This window comes from Trachymyrmex septentrionalis, unplaced genomic scaffold, assembly GCF_001594115.1.
Source record: "Trachymyrmex septentrionalis isolate Tsep2-gDNA-1 unplaced genomic scaffold, Tsep1.0 scaffold173, whole genome shotgun sequence".
In the NCBI taxonomy this organism is placed as follows: Eukaryota; Metazoa; Arthropoda; class Insecta; order Hymenoptera; family Formicidae; genus Trachymyrmex; species Trachymyrmex septentrionalis.
Genome location: NW_017304897.1, coordinates 321,470 through 339,238, shown reverse-complemented (window position 1 = coordinate 339,238; position 17,769 = coordinate 321,470). Strand labels below are relative to the sequence as shown.

General features: G+C 32.9%; 1 protein-coding gene across 7 annotated transcripts in view; it reads right to left on the bottom strand.

The window, feature by feature from the left end:
- Positions 1 to 437: 437 nt before the first annotated feature.
- LOC108746496 (transmembrane GTPase Marf) overlaps positions 438 to 17,769 on the bottom strand; it is a 146,041-nt gene continuing 128,709 nt past the window's right edge. For 5 of the 7 annotated variants that reach the window (XM_018483309.1, XM_018483308.1, XM_018483310.1 and 2 more), the window contains 2 exons: positions 10,472 to 10,668; positions 2,382 to 2,610 (listed from right to left, as the gene is read on the bottom strand). In XM_018483309.1, the coding sequence (XP_018338811.1) occupies positions 2,406 to 2,610; positions 10,472 to 10,668 (402 nt within the window). In that variant the 3' untranslated portion in view covers positions 2,382 to 2,405. Of the gene's footprint in view, positions 855 to 2,381; positions 2,611 to 10,471; positions 10,669 to 17,769 lie in introns of those variants that run through there. The other 2 variants (XM_018483314.1, XM_018483315.1) reach the window with 2 other exon arrangements.

Below are 17,769 nucleotides of genomic sequence, written 5' to 3'. Positions count from 1 at the left end.
CACGCGAAATTACCATTTTCTTACAAAATAACTTGTTTTAAAATATTATGCAAATAAAACTAGTTGGCTTGGGTATAAACTGTCAATTGAATTATAAGTTAAAAACGTCTAATTTTACGGATATGATAGTAGCAGAACGTTGGCACCACTGGAAATACTAGATTGCAGAAACTTTTCTAGCAGTCTACGTACCAGGTACTGTAACTTTCAAGCATCATAACTCAAAAGAAATAAAAATAGATATGAACTTTATTATAGTGTTTTCAAACGAAGACAGCTATAAAAATGTTGTACCTTTCAGTGTACAAGTAATAATTAAGGGATTCGGTCTGTCTAAAGAGTTGGAACCCACGAGGAGCGCTGGGAATGGTGCCCGAAGGGAGAGAAGAACACATACTTGACTACTTTTCATCAGTTTATTTAAAATAATTCTCCTTTTTAATTACACCTTTAGTGTGAACAATAATATTTGAACTTTGCGTTAAACTTGTGGTTAATCGTGGATTATATATTATCGTTCACGCTCGCGATAATACTTAAAGCGGTCGGTATCGTGGATGTAACAAGACACTCGACGTTCGCGATGCGCGTAATGTGATGTTAGATTCATTTGTCGGATAAGACTCCCGCGATCTGCGATTAAGCCAAATATAAAGAAATGTGCGATGTCTTATTACCGCGCATTCTGGTAATCGATATGATCATGGTCATGCGACGGATGTCGTTCGCGCGTGGATCACCAAATCTTGCATTTCCGCAGGTCGTTGCCATGCCAAAGTGCAAGGCTCAGGAGTGATTCTACCTTGCATTTCCACTAGCTCGTTGCCAAAATGCTTACTTATGATAGCTTTTATCTATAACAAAATATGTAATAAAAAATAAAAAGTTTTCATTTGCAAATTTTTAAGTAACCTTGATCTGATCTTAAGAACATCTTCTCAAGGTCAACCAAAGTCACCAATTTCTTTCCCCCTTGAAACCATAGAACTTTTGTATGAAACATTTTTGTCTTAAATTTACAGATTTTGAGAAAATGGACTAGATAAATTAAAATTGTCTACCCTGTACATCCACACTAGATTTTGCAAATCGTGCTTACTTCCTTGCTTATTGACACTTTGTATATTTTGATTTTATCATTACATTGGCAGATATTCTAACCGCTGTAAGTAGCTTTAATTGAGAGATTCGATAATATAAAATAATAATTAATAAATTAGAAACTTGAACTATCACGTAAAAAATAATCAAAGTGAGCACTATGAGCAGTATAGATGTAGAAGACTGTGATAAGAATATTTCACACAATAAATAGTAAATTCATTGATTGTTGTGCTAATAAAAAAAATAATTCTTTACAATATTAAATACAATATTAAATATGAAATTATTTAAAATATGCATAAAATATGTATAGGCAGAATTAAACATATAGTGGAACTTCCCTAACTTCAATACTCTATATACATACAAATAAATTTATAAAAATACGTGGTTTCATTTATTAAACTTATTAAACTATAAAATTATTGCTCATATGTAAGTTGATTATATTTATTCGTACTTTTACAATTACATACATTTTTCAATAAACATACAGTTTAATAAAAAGATAAATTTTAAATCCATAGCACATACAAAAGCGTAAAGCAATAAGAAGTATAAATAAAACATATATATGAAGTTAGAAAATATAAGGTTGTATTACGTTCTCTGCCGTGAAATAGTCAATTCAAGCTTACTGTTTACGTTTTTTTATGTTTCTAGCTTTTTATATATGTTTTATATGCTTTCTCTTTTTTAATACATAAGACTGATAACCTATAATAAATCTAAGATAAGATAAGCATAATTTATCTGAGTCTTGTTAAAGGAAAACTTAATAGGACAACAATCTGTGATATGTTACTTCTAAAAATAAACAATATGCATATATATAAATTTGCTTTTAATTTATTTGTTATATAATAATTACATTATAATTATCTATTGAAAAAAAATTATTGCTAATATTAATAAAAATAATAATTATTTGACATAATTTAGTAAGAAATTTATTTTCCTGCACATTAAGACTAGAGTTTTTATTAGGTAGAAACATTTAGTACTTTTTAAGAGATCGTGTCTCATATTTATCATAAATTTAAATACAATTGTCTATTTCTCTTATTTGATATAAAAATCATATTTTTCATGTACACATAGATAATCGCAGTAATTTATCAGATAGAATATAAATCTATATTTATGCATATACGTGTCTATCACTCAATTGTCATATAAGACTTCAATTATTATTTCTAAACTAAAAACTAAAATATCAGATATTTTTAACAATTACATATAATTATACCTTCAAAACATTATTTATGTAATTTTAAATGTGTATAAAACACATTATTAATTTAATTTAATGGTTTTAAATAAGCTGCATCGAACGTATCAAGTTCATTTATTAAAAAGTTGGCTTCATTTCGAAGATGCTTTGCCTTAGCTGCTGCTTTTTCCAATAGTGCTAAATTATTTCCTATGATTTTCAGTTCGGTATCCATTTCAGATGTTGTTTCATCTACTAAATGACAAAGCCTTGCAAATGTGCTGGAGAGCTCTCTATATAAAATTATATCAAATATTATTACGGAAAAGAAATAAAAAATAAATATATTATTTTAAATAACAACGGTATAAAGACTCTTCGTGTGTAACATATATATAATAAAACAAACTAAAGGGCGAAATAAGAGTCAGCGCATAAAATAGAACACACATAATTAAAGACGTTAATCAGAGATACATAAAGTGAACGATGAAGAACGACGTATATCAATATATACAAATATTCGGAGAAAAGGTATCATTACAAGTTTCGGTTGCCGGATTGAGCCCTCTTCAGATGTTAAACAAAGTGAATAGAATAAAAAATAGTAAAAAAATAAATAAATATAAATAAATAATTCTTGTCGCAACAATCATAGAGCGCGAAAATGTGCAGTTCGATAGGGTCCAGACGTAGAGCACAATATTATTCATACGAATGAGCAGTCAAAATGATGTAAAGTCTCATAGCCAAGTTCTAGTTGATAAAACCGGAAAAAGGAAAAGAACTCGTATAAAAAGTAAACTTAAATAACTTGACAACCGCAATTGAGATAAAAAGTGAACACTCACCAACAAACATGAGTAAGTCAATGAGAACTGATGTATCTGTATAAGTAAAGAAGGTATGAAACGCATACCGCCGATTGGACTGCAAATGCGAGAGTCGACCATCTCAGTGTCGCACACAACGTGACCGCTCGCTGAAACGGAACGCCACGTACTGAGAGAGGAGACGGGCCGACAGTATCGAAACGTCAAACTTTGTTTACAATAGGCAAACATGCCTTATGAAGACCTTCAGTGTCCGTTTGCAGATTGAGACTGTTGTTCTGTTTCTTAATGTGAAGCATTTCTGAGATCAAATGTTTTCTGTAAGAAGGCTCTTCATCTATGATTTGAACATTGTCCCATTGGAAATCGTGATTATGAAGTAGCCTATGTTCGGTGATGACAGAGCGGGCAGAAGCTTTATGCCTGATATGGTTGCGATGTTCGGCAATTCTAGTTTTCAATTGCCTGCCCGTCTGTCCAACATAAGACGCGTCACAATTATTGCACGAAATTTTGTAAACGACATTACTTTTCGATGTGAGGGGACAAGTGTCTTTCTGAACTTTTATGTATTTGCCCATTTTGTTGGGGCTATGGAAGGCTACCCTGATATCGCTTTTATTTCTATTTAGCATTCTAAATTTCTCCGTGTGAAGCGGAATGAAAGGAACCGTAAGCCAAGAGGTAGATTCATTCATACAGACATTGTCAGTCGCAACATTGTGTACTTTGTGTCTATTTTTAATCCAATTTTTAATCCTTTGATTGATAGAGTCGAAAATGAAATCCAATGGATAGTCATTCTCTAGTAATATGTTAATGATAAAAGTCAAATTTTTTGTGTGAAACATACCGTCAGATAATAAAAGGGCTCTGTGTACTAACAAAAAGATGGTGCCTTTTTTCTGCGTCAATGGATGATTGGAATGAAAGTTCAGAAACCTACCTGAGAACGTTGGCTTACGATACCAATCGAAATTACAGCGATTTTTGTTGATAGACACACACGGTGATGTCCAGGAAATTTATCGTATCTCCCCTTCTTTCGACGGTAAACTGCAGGCGCGGATGGAATGAATTAAATTGTTTTAATAACCCGTCGATTTGTGAAGGAGGCACCGCAGTACATATGTCATCCATGTATCTGTAGTAAAATAAGATGTCAAAATTCAACGACATCAAGGACACCGTCTCCAATCTCCTCATCACTAAGTCCGCTATTACCGGTGATATTGGAGAGCCCCATGGGGGTGCCAAAGCTTTGTTTGTAAATTACATTGTCAAAGGAAAAAAAGGTAGAATCCAAGACAAACTGTATCGCTCCCAAGAACTCCTTCTTGGGCAGGGAGCAATCACTGGAAATAACATTCCATTGCTCATTCACACAGTCGACCGCTACATCCGTTGGCACGTTCGTGAAAAGAGAGGTGACATCTAAAGAAATTAATACGTGCGCACCTGTAAAGTGCACACGTCTCAATTTCTCGACTAATTCAAAACTGTTTTTAACGTGACTGTCCGCTTTCGGAATGGTTTTAAATAATCTATTATGTAAAAACGTAGCCAATGAATACAGCGGACTGTCCACCGATGACACGATAATTCTGAGAGGAGATGATATCTTCTCCTATCTTTACTTCCGACATTGACAAACAATTGGCTAGATTAGAGTTGGATACGCGTGTGTTTTTATCCGCGCATCCCAACATCGTGTTCACGCTTGCTGACAAGGGCAACGTCACTGTCGCTATGGACAGGGACGCTTACAAGAATAAGATGACGGCGTTATTGGGGGACTCGGATACGTATGTCTCGATCAAAAAAGATCCGACTAAAAAACTTACGAAAAAAAAACTTTAAGGTCTATGCTTACCAGATGGAAAACTAAGGGTCATATCAAGGACTCTGAGTACAGGACGTTGTACTGTAGTGACGGGTCACTTCCGAGAGCCTATGGGCTGCCAAAGATTCATAAGCTTGATTGCCCTCTCAGAATTATCGTGTCATCGGTGGACAGTCCGCTGTATTCATTGGCTACGTTTTTACATAATAGATTATTTAAAACCATTCCGAAAGCGGACAGTCACGTTAAAAACAGTTTTGAATTAGTCGAGAAATTGAGACGTGTGCACTTTACAGGTGCGCACGTATTAATTTCTTTAGATGTCACCTCTCTTTTCACGAACGTGCCAACGGATGTAGCGGTCGACTGTGTGAATGAGCAATGGAATGTTATTTCCAGTGATTGCTCCCTGCCCAAGAAGGAGTTCTTGGGAGCGATACAGTTTGTCTTGGATTCTACCTTTTTTTCCTTTGACAATGTAATTTACAAACAAAGCTTTGGCACCCCCATGGGGCTCTCCAATATCACCGGTAATAGCGGACTTAGTGATGAGGAGATTGGAGACGGTGTCCTTGATGTCGTTGAATTTTGACATCTTATTTTACTACAGATACATGGATGACATATGTACTGCGGTGCCTCCTTCACAAATCGACGGGTTATTAAAACAATTTAATTCATTCCATCCGCGCCTGCAGTTTACCGTCGAAAGAAGGGGAGATACGATAAATTTCCTGGACATCACCGTGTGTGTCTATCAACAAAAATCGCTGTAATTTCGATTGGTATCGTAAGCCAACGTTCTCAGGTAGGTTTCTGAACTTTCATTCCAATCATCCATTGACGCAGAAAAAAGGCACCATCTTTTTGTTAGTACACAGAGCCCTTTTATTATCTGACGGTATGTTTCACACAAAAAATTTGACTTTTATCATTAACATATTACTAGAGAATGACTATCCATTGGATTTCATTTTCGACTCTATCAATCAAAGGATTAAAAATTGGATTAAAAATAGACACAAAGTACACAATGTTGCGACTGACAATGTCTGTATGAATGAATCTACCTCTTGGCTTACGGTTCCTTTCATTCCGCTTCACACGGAGAAATTTAGAATGCTAAATAGAAATAAAAGCGATATCAGGGTAGCCTTCCATAGCCCCAACAAAATGGGCAAATACATAAAAGTTCAGAAAGACACTTGTCCCCTCACATCGAAAAGTAATGTCGTTTACAAAATTTCGTGCAATAATTGTGACGCGTCTTATGTTGGACAGACGGGCAGGCAATTGAAAACTAGAATTGCCGAACATCGCAACCATATCAGGCATAAAGCTTCTGCCCGCTCTGTCATCACCGAACATAGGCTACTTCATAATCACGATTTCCAATGGGACAATGTTCAAATCATAGATGAAGAGCCTTCTTACAGAAAACATTTGATCTCAGAAATGCTTCACATTAAGAAACAGAACAACAGTCTCAATCTGCAAACGGACACTGAAGGTCTTCATAAGGCATGTTTGCCTATTGTAAACAAAGTTTGACGTTTCGATACTGTCGGCCCGTCTCCTCTCTCAGTACGTGGCGTTCCGTTTCAGCGAGCGGTCACGTTGTGTGCGACACTGAGATGGTCGACTCTCGCATTTGCAGTCCAATCGGCGGTATGCGTTTCATACCTTCTTTACTTATACAGATACATCAGTTCTCATTGACTTACTCATGTTTGTTGGTGAGTGTTCACTTTTTATCTCAATTGCGGTTGTCAAGTTATTTAAGTTTACTTTTTATACGAGTTCTTTTCCTTTTTCCGGTTTTATCAACTAGAACTTGGCTATGAGACTTTACATCATTTTGACTGCTCATTCGTATGAATAATATTGTGCTCTACGTCTGGACCCTATCGAACTGCACATTTTCGCGCTCTATGATTGTTGCGACAAGAATTATTTATTTATATTTATTTATTTTTTTACTATTTTTTATTCTATTCACTTTGTTTAACATCTGAAGAGGGCTCAATCCGGCAACCGAAACTTGTAATGATACCTTTTCTCCGAATATTTGTATATATTGATATACGTCGTTCTTCATCGTTCACTTTATGTATCTCTGATTAACGTCTTTAATTATGTGTGTTCTATTTTATGCGCTGACCCATTAGATTGTTTTATTTATATTATTTTATAATATAAAAAGATTTTGAATTAGAGTTTAAGAAATAATTTCGAGAAAAAGATATTGTATTATAAATCCATTAAATACATGCATTCAAAATAATATTATATAAATCACGAGAAATCCAAATTTTATTATATTGTACTAGTTCATTTCACAATTTTAAAGTATCAAATAGCTTTTTAAAAAACTGTTTTAAAAAAAATTTGTTTTTAAAAAACAAAAAATAATCAAAGTAAAATTATTTCTTACACATATTTATATACTATTATATCTGAATATGATAAACCTTGACGTTAGGGGAGCCAGCTCCAATTATCTTGACCTTGACATATGCTGTCAAGTAACTTTGCCTTAACAACTATGGGATGACCTCTTATAGTTTCGGAGATACCCTAGGCAGAGTACAAGTGGGGTGGATCTCGCTTCGCGTGAAAAACCATATAAATAAGGAAAGGTGTAGGATAGTTCCATAGATATAAAATAAAAAAAAATATATAGAATAAAAGTTTTCGATTTTCTGCTTAGTTTTCGAGAAAATTGAGTTTGAAAATCCGCTGCGTACGTATACTGTTACAACTCAGCTACAGTTCGTCGAGCGATGTATAACGCGTATAATGTTTATAAACAATGTTTACACGGAATCTAAAGACTATTAGGTTTAAAGAAAAACACAAAAAAAATTTTTAATGAACAAAATTTTATTTTATCAATTAACAAAATTGAAGGACTCTTCCTATACAAAATAAATAACAATAAATAAAGGGCAAAGTAAGAGTCAACACATTTCTTTAAAAAAGTCATACAATTAAAAGAATAAAATACAAATACAGAAAAGTAAAATAGAAGAAAAAATATAATAAAAAATAATAAAAATAAAATAAAAAATAATTAAAAACTCAGTGTTACAAATTTCAGCTACCGGATTGAGCCTTCTTCAGACGTTAAACATATTGAAAAAAACGGTACAAAATAATTATTGCAAATGTTCGCAAATTCATAATTCAAGTAAGTCTTGATGTAGAACTCGACATTATTCACGTACGATTGATCAGTCAAAAATGTATCATGTCTCTTAGAAAAGTTCAAAAAACATGTGTAAATTATTCAAACAAGTGTGTCCATATAAGTATAACGAATAATCATTGAAATACATAAAGACAAGTGGAACGCAGATGTGAAAAACGGACATTGTGTGTCGACTATTGTGCACGCTCGCTGATACCGATCACCACGGATTTTATTTTATCAATTACAGTATTGCTGAAACTTGTTGTCGGATACATAACTGTGCCCGCCTAATTATCGATGCCTGAACCTGCGGTAATGTATTTTGGTTTTTTAATTGTTTTTTAATCAAACGCGTAATTAAATGCTTATACGTACAATTTTATGATTTAGTTAGTTAATTACTCTTATAATAGATTCTTAAAAATTTGTGAACGCTGCAACGACTGTTATCACAGTATCGATAATGTCCAATGTGCGATGGTAAATACCCGAATGAGATATTATACTCGTATATTGAATGTTCTTATCCTTCTGATGATCCTTTCTATGTATGCGAAAACTTGCGATTCTTTAGTTTCCAACAATTCATCTTCTGAAAGTTTTCTGTCGTGATATACTTGGTGTGGTCGTTATATACGAGGGTCGTTTGAAAAGTCCGTGCAAAGTCAGAGACATGACACTACTGGCGCGTATCAAGGTTAGATTTAGTTAGTAGCATCTCTTGGAGGAACACACCAAGTTACAGCCAGATCGGTCTATTTGTTTGTGTTTGGCATTCATTTGAATCGAGGAAGTCGAGTGATTTTCAATAACGCACCAGCTCACACCTCAGCAGTTGTGGTCGCAAAATTAATGGAATTAGGGCCATTTCTTCATATTGGGAAACAAATAGTAGTCCGAGGGAGCCAAGTCTGGAGAGTAGGGGGGATGTGAGACGAGTTGGAACCCTAATTCCATTAATTTTGCGACCACAACTGCTGAGGTGTGAGCTGGTGCGTTATCGTGAAAATCACTCGACTTCCTCGATTCAAATGAATGCCAAACACAAACAAATAGACCGATCTGGCTGTAACTTGGTGTGTGTTCCTCCAAGAGATGCTACTAACGACCCTCGTATATATATTATTTACACATTTTTCTTCTGCAACATATGATCAATGTGCTTGAATCTTCGATCCGTCATAACAGCACAGCCATCCGGAAGCTTCTGTAAATATTGGCCTTTTTCCACTATTACAGCATTAATTATTCATCCACTAAAACTTTCCGATATAAAATTATGATCATCGGGTGTTGCAGAAATTAAATATTTCAAGGTGTTGTATTTTATGTATTCCGGCTAAGTAACACTTTGATATATCGGATTCGTTGGTTTTTTAATTTTAATTTCAAGGCAATCTATTGTCGATTGTAATATTTGCGACGAAATTCTCTTGGCAAATTTCTTCGTATTGATATGGCACTAGGCCAGATTAACCCTCCGCGAACTAGATGGGGTGTGACATATCCCAGCAAAATAAATTTCTATAACTTTTTAAAAAGTATCGCACGCATGTTACCGGTTTCATGCAACTGAAGAGTGCGTTGTTACTAATCATATTAAATTATAGTATATTTATGATAAAGTACAGCATGAGGCATGAGATAGATTCACATATGATCCATGATTTTCCACCTGGTTCGCGGAGGGTTAATAATTTTTTTAAATAAAGGACTTATAGTGGTAAAGTCTGATGAAATATGGTTTAGCACGTTTAATTGTCGGTCTTAAGATTTATAACGTTGCTTTGCATACTTTTTTCTTTCTTCATCTTGTGTACATATTGGAACGACACTTGATGACAGCAATTTTGAGGTTAAACACGACAAAAATAAGCAAATATAATGGATGCGGCGATGAGATTGATCAATTACCAATGGCTAATAATGTCATACGACATTTTCGAGGCACAAAATCCGGTTCAAATATGACAACTTTTAATTTGGTATTAAAATTATAAATATGCATGACATATTTATTTTATATATATTTTTTAAAACATATGTGACCTAAATTATTTAATAATAATTTTAAAAAATACTGTTGAATCGAATTTGTCGACGGACTTTAATCGTCGGTGCCTTTGGCTATTGAATTATTACAAAATAGGACTGTACTACAAAGTTGTTAAGACAAAGTTACTCAGGATCATGACCTTACCAACATATGTCAAGGTCATCGGAGCTGGGTCTCCTAATGTCAAGAATTATGTGTTTATAGTGTGTATATAGATATTATAACATACTGTTGTACTTGGTGACTGCAATTTGCAGAAGTCAGATCTACAATTAATCGCAGTTTCTTGGTAGCATGCGTAACATATTGTCGCTTAAATTCGCGTTCTTTTGCTTTATTAGTCCATGTTAAACGTTCGTAAAGGTATAAAGCTCCATATATAGTACCAATTATAGCAATTAATCTCCAACCTACTGTTTTTAACATCTAAAAAAAAACAATTATTTGTAGAATCTTATTTTCTTTTACAACTATCTCCTTTACACACATAATATGTACACGCATGCACGCATGCATAGAATATTCTAATTTGAGAACCACTGTTGCAAAGTTGGGAGATTTTCCCGTAAATTTGTAAATTTTTTGTTTCCACTAAGGAATTTTTTGGGGATATAAAAAGTTTAGAAAAATTTTGGGGGAACTTTTTGGAAGAAAAATATAAAAAAATCAAAATTACGGATAAAATATTGAAAAAAAATTTCAATATATAGGGAAAACTTTCGAACAGATTTAGCAACACTGTTAAGTGCTTTGAAAAGATCCTAAACTGTAAACCGAACTCTGACGGAATTGTTGTTTTATCAAATTACACACATATAATTTACGAAAGGATATAGCAGGATTTAGGACCCCATACATAATCCATCGCCACAGGGGACAAAATAAATACTCAGCTAAAAGAATGTTTTGTTCGAACTTTTATCCCAAAAGAGCTACACAATTTCGAGGTACCGAAAAAAAAAGCGATTTTTCATTAGTATTTTTTTCTTTGTTAACTAAACGGATCTTTACAAAAAAATCATGAATATAAAGAGTATCAGAAAAATTAGAATAAAGAATTCATAAAAAAATTTTGTCGTTCTTGGTTTAAAATTTTATTTAAAAAAAATTTTGAAGATTTTTTTAAATCGCTTTTTATATATGATCTGACTCTCTAAATCTCGTAGAGTGAAATGTCACTTCAAGAGATTGAAAATTAAACATGTCTTGAAAGAGTGAAAATATTATTGTGAAATTACTATTGTTTAAGACTCCTGACTAGTCGCGGCGGCCATGTTGGAATCGTGATGTCAGAAGCGAGGAATAACACGTTAATTTATGTTGCATGCTATTTTTAAATAAAAACAATTTGAATAAAATGGCGAAATAATGAGATCACTATGATCACAATGAGATTAAAATACTTGTAAAAATCGATGAAAACTGTCCTTTCCACCCTTGATAGTCAATAAATGATCGTAAAAAGCGTAAAGCGAGCCTATATTCAGGCAGAAACACACGGTTCAACAGCTGTTAAAATGAGTAATATGTACGCTTTTACATATAAGATTCCAAGATAACTTTAGTTTTCATCGATAATTACGATTTTGATAAGTACGAGAGAAGTCACATTTTCACAATTAAGCAAATAATAACGAAATGGCACGCAACATAAATTTTGTCGTCAAAACGTCACTTTTCCACGCCTATAAGTTCGGCCATTTATCGTGGTGCGGCGCTGTAACACACAGCAAGCACGAGCCCATGTCCGTGTGCTCGCCTGCGGCGCGTCGAGAGTGAACGAGACAGCGAGCTCCTTCTCACACTAGTCGTATGTTTCAGCGACTGAAAATGTTTTCTCGGTAATTTCGGCTACTTGGCGGCTCTAGGCATCAATAAGAGACGGGAGGCATCCTAAATAATATATAAGTTTTAAAAAATTGTAGTAATGGTGTATCCCTCCCATTAATCCAGAATAGTATAAATCATGTTAAAACACAACAGTTTATGAGATATTTAATTATTTACGATTTTTCATGCGCGTTATATTATAGTATATCCCTCCTTCATAAACTCGAGTAGCAAGAATAGTTCAGTAGAAGTAGAGTTTTACCGGAAAAAAATGATAAACCAGCATTTCTTTTCACGAAAGTCTCGAAAGGTCATCAGAAAAGAAATGAATATGTTTGAGACTCGAGACTTATAAAGAAAATATGCGAAAAAAAAATCGAATAGTTGCAAAATGCACGGTTTCGCTTATACAACGAAAGATATTGATTGTATGAAAAAAAAATCGGTATAAAAAATGTAGGTACTCGAAATAACTACAAAATGAGACGTAAACATTAAAATCGGTCTATTAATTCAGTGGACAAAAAAATAAAAAACATCGAAAAAGGTAAATTTTTTCACTCGATCTCTGTTCATTGAGATTTAAACGCAAAGCTTTGAAATTATCGTAAAATATATAATTTTTTAAAATCTAGAGTAGCTCGACGAGATATAAGCAAATAGCTTAATCAAATGTTTCGCAAAGTAATTGTAATCATGAAATATTTAGGTTTTTGTTTCTTGAATTTTTATTTTTTCGGTTTATTACTAAAAAAATCGTTTGAGTGTGGAGTACATGTCTGATTAATAAATTTAAGTCATTAACTATATTTCTTTATTTAATATGCTGTAAAAAGTGTTCAATTGGACAATTAAATGTACGGAATTATCAGTATTAAATTGTTTTTGTGAATTTAATTGCAGATGCAAATATGACATATATAAACAAATAATAAATAATTTGCCAAATATTAGTGTAACTATATTAAAGCTTTAAATACAAAGCGCCTTCCTGGTCCGAGTGTTAAGATGTTGAACTACTGTCTAATATACATTCATTTTATTGACGAAATTCAGGTGAAGGCAAAGGCAAAAAGAATAGGGTGTGTGCAGAGAACCAAAAAGATATATTGAAAAACAGACGTGGTCGTTACATGTGTCGTAGCCAGACTGGGACGAAACAGAGAAACCAGCGCGTAACGCCGATACGTGGCGTTAGTGGCGACACAACATGTATTGCTTGTAGTATGTAGGTAGCAGGACAAATCTCAACACATTTAAATTGAATTAATATTCCAGAAATAAATTGAGAGCCGATGAAATTATCGGATTCACACAATCAATCTGAAACAAATAATCCCCCCAAATTCTCCCAAATCTTAAAAAACTGTAATAAACTTATTGCGAAAAATATTGCCTCGGCCGGGAGTCGAACCCGGATCTTTTGCATTCCGTGCGAGCGTCCTAAACCTTTAGACTACGAGTATACGCATATATAGGCGTGCGTTTATAAACAATATGATTGGAAACGAGACCGTCTATATATATATATTAAAACTTTAAATACAAAGCGCCTTCCCGATCCGAGTGTTAAAATGTTGAACTACTGTCTAGTAGTTTTTTTTTTTAAGATTTGGGAGAATTTGGGGGGATTATTTGTTTCAGATTGATTGTGTGAATCCGATAATTTCATCGGCTCTCAATTTATTTCTGGAATATTAATTCAATTTAAATGAATGTATATTAGACAGTAGTTCAACATCTTAACACTCAAACCGGGAAGGCGCTTTATATTTAAAGTTTTAATATATATATATAGACAGTCTCGTTTCCAATCATATTTATTAGTGTAACTTTTGAATATACATAGTTGCAAAATATATAGTATTTTTCATGTAACACTAATTTACTTTTATATTTGTGAAAGTTAGTGTTATATCTTTAACAGTTACGCTAATATTTGGCAAATTACTTATTAATTATTTTTTTATATATGTCATATTTGCATCTGCAATTAAATTCACAAAAACAATTGTGAACTGATAATTCCGTACATTTAATTATCTAATTGGACACTTTTTACAGCATATTAAAAAAAGAAATATAACTAATGTGACTTAAATTTTTTTAATCAGACATGCACTCCATACTTAAACATAATTTTTTAGTAATAAACCGAAAAAATAAAAATTCAAGAAACAAAAAATTTTTTTAAATAAAAATTTCATGGTTACAATTCAAGATTTTTTAAACAGCAAATTCAATTCTTCTTTGACAAATTGGTGCCAGATGGAACTCTTAAGCTTAAAAATAAGAGCCACAGTGATTTTGGAAAAAAAATTGTTGATTCGGCTCCTAATAATCGGAAGGAAATAATTTTTTTTTAAATTAGTAGAAAAATGTTAGATTTTGAACGCTTCACACGGCTATTTGATATGATGCATAATAACGATTTATTTCATTTTTCGAATTATTTCATTTTTTTTATACGGAAAAAGATGTCCACTTTTTAAAGTCGTTTTATAATAGTTTAACTGCAAAAAGTCGTTTAGTTATTAAGTGTACGTGATAGTGCAATTCTTGAAGAAGAAAAATCATCCCTATAAATTGCTGTGCGACTGCTCAAAGATGAAGAAATTAAGTTTTCCGCAGACAGGTTTTTAATGAAGAAATAGCTTTTTGCAAAAACTAATGAACATTTCAGACTTGTTCAGGGGTAGATTTATTCATCATTACAAGGGCTACATTTTACAAAAATTTCAAAGCTTTGCATTTAAATCTCAATAAACAGAGAGCGAGTGAAAAAAAGGCCTTTTTCGGTGTTTTTTATTTTTTTTTCCACTGAATTAATGGATCGATTTTAATGTTCTACATCTCATTTTGTAGATATTACAAATACTTGCATTTTTTATACTAAATTTTTTTTTATATAATCAATATCTTTCGTTATATGTATAAGCAAAAAACGAGCTTTTTGCAACTATTCAATTCTTTCCACATATTTCCTTCACAAGTCTCGAGTCTCAAAGATACGCATTTCTTTTCTGATAGCCTTTCGAGACTTTTGTGAAAAGAAATGCTGGTTTATCATTTTTTTCCGGTAAAACTCTACTTCTACTGAACTATTCTTGCTACTCGAGTTTATGAAGGAGGGATATACTATAATATAACGCGTGAAAAATCGTAAATAATTAAATATCTCGTAAACTGTTGCGTTTTAACACGATTTATATTATTCTAGATTAATGGGAGGGGTACATTATTACTACAATTTATTAAAACTTGTTACTATGTTATTTAGAATGCTCCGCGCCCTTTATTGATGCCTAGGGCCGCCGAGCGGTCGAGATTGCCGAGAAAACAAGTGATTAGTGTGAGAAAGAACTCGCTGTCTCGTTCACTCTCGGTGCGCACACGGACATGGGCTCGTGCTTAAGTGTGTGGCAACCGGTTTGCCAGACCGCCGTCTGATTCTGTGTCGCTACCGTCAACGCAGAGTTCTTGGCTGAGTAGTCAGGAACCTTAAGAATAGCAAATTTTCATTCTTTTTAAAGTAAGATTTATTCTTTTGAAATGTGTTTCAAAAGAGTGAAATCTCAATCCCTTTTTTGGAGTAAAGTTTCATCTTCCCTGATATTATACTCCAAAAAAGGGATTGAGATTTCATATCTCTGGAGTGAATTCATTGCAAACAAAAAAGTAAATCTGAGTTTAAAAAGAATGAAAATCTACTACTTTTGAACAAGTATTTTCATTTCCTCCTTTTTCAAGATTGGCTCAATTTTCAGTCTCATCGAGTGAAAATTCACTCCACGAGATTTAGAGAGAAATGTTCGACCATTTCTAAAATATTATAATTTAGCAAAATCTTATCATAAATTCTAAATCTTATCATAAATTATATTCCATATTTTTTCAGATTTTTAGATTTGATAGAACGTCTCAAAAAGGTATCAGAAAAGAAATGCGTATGTTTGAGACTCGAGACTTGGGAAGAAAATATGTGGAAAAAAATTGAATAGTTACAAAAAACACATTTTTTGCTTAAAAACGAAAGATATTGATTATATGGAAAAAAATTCAGTATAAAAAAAAACAAAAACCGTTTTTTTGCCATTTTCTAAATATATACTTTAGTATTATAAAGTTCATGTACAATAGTTTAAACAATGAAAATTTTATTTTTTTTCCAGAAAAATTAATTTAACTGATTCAGCATTTACTCCATCTTTTTTTAAAGCAAAGAGCAATTTCTAACTTTGTTAAGCATGTTGATGTGATAAAAAATGTATTCGAATATCGCGCAAAAAATCATAAGTTTTAGCTTATAAGTTACCGATTGTTTATCGATCTTTCGAGATTTCGATTCTCGATTTTTCCTACAATGATTATTTGTTGTTCGTTACTCTCTTTGTTTTTTGTATGGTTCGCTGCAGTAAAGCATTCAAAGAAACTCTCCGCTAATTTTATCTACAAAAGTTACCCGTCCCAACAAAGCACATAAACTTATCTTATTTTAATATGACGTCAATAGGCTTCAGATTTTTGATCTACAAGGCTATTTAACCCAAAATTTGTTTTATGTTTATAAAATTACTAAGACCTCAGTGATTTAAAGACTATTTAGAGATCCGGATTCGACTTCCGGCCAAGATAATATTTTTCGCAATAAATACGCTTATTTACAGATTTCTAGTATATTAAGAGCTCTTTAATAGATGTTTATTGAGCATCAAAATTTAATTGTGATATTATCTCAGTAGTTTAGCTGTGTTTTTAAATCTGATAAAATTTCGGTGCGCAGTTCAAATGATTACAGATTTAGTATATGTGCATGCACATATATAATATATACAAATTCACATTAAATTATTTAAGCATTATAAAAGATCCAGCTTGAACCATTATGGCCATTTCCTATTTGTTCAGTTTTCAAATGTACCGTCCAACAAAATTCTTATTGTTTATATTTATAAATTTCTATTAACTTACTTTCTAAACATTATAAAGACTAGAATGTAAGGGGAAATAGAAGTCAGCGCGGTAGTATCACGCAAGTATAATAATGGAAATGTTTATAAGTCCATTTTTAATATAAAAGTATAAAAAGTTTGTATAAAATCCGTACGCGTTTCGACTTACTTCAAGTCATTCTCAACGGTATTAATATAATTCTAATTCAGCACAAATAGTGCATCAACTATGATACCAACCCTCACATCACAAAGAGGTTCTTTAGTTTTATCTCAGTTTACAGGCCAGAAAGAAACAAGTAATTCTTATAAAGTAAAGCTATAATAAGAATGAGAATGTCAAAGATACGAGGTCTGTTTAAAAAGTATCGCGAATTTTGTGTTTTTTCAAAAATTATTTATTTATTCATGAATATCTATTTTGTCCCCTTCAAAGTAATTCCCATCAGATATTGTACACTTGTGCCAACGTTTTTTTCAATCCTCGAAGCACTTCAAAAAATTATTTTTTGTGATCTTGTTCAGCTCCTCCTTCGATGCCGTCTTTATCTCCTCAATCGTAGCGTAGCGTCGTCGGCCCTTTCATGGGCCTCTTCAGTTTCGGGAACAAGAAAAAGTCACAGGGGGCCAGATCTGGGGAATACGGTGGCTGCGGCATCATTAGTGTGTTGTTTTTGGTCAAAAATTCGCGCACAAGCAACGATGTGTGAGCAGGGGCGTTATCATGGTGCAAAAGCCAATTTTT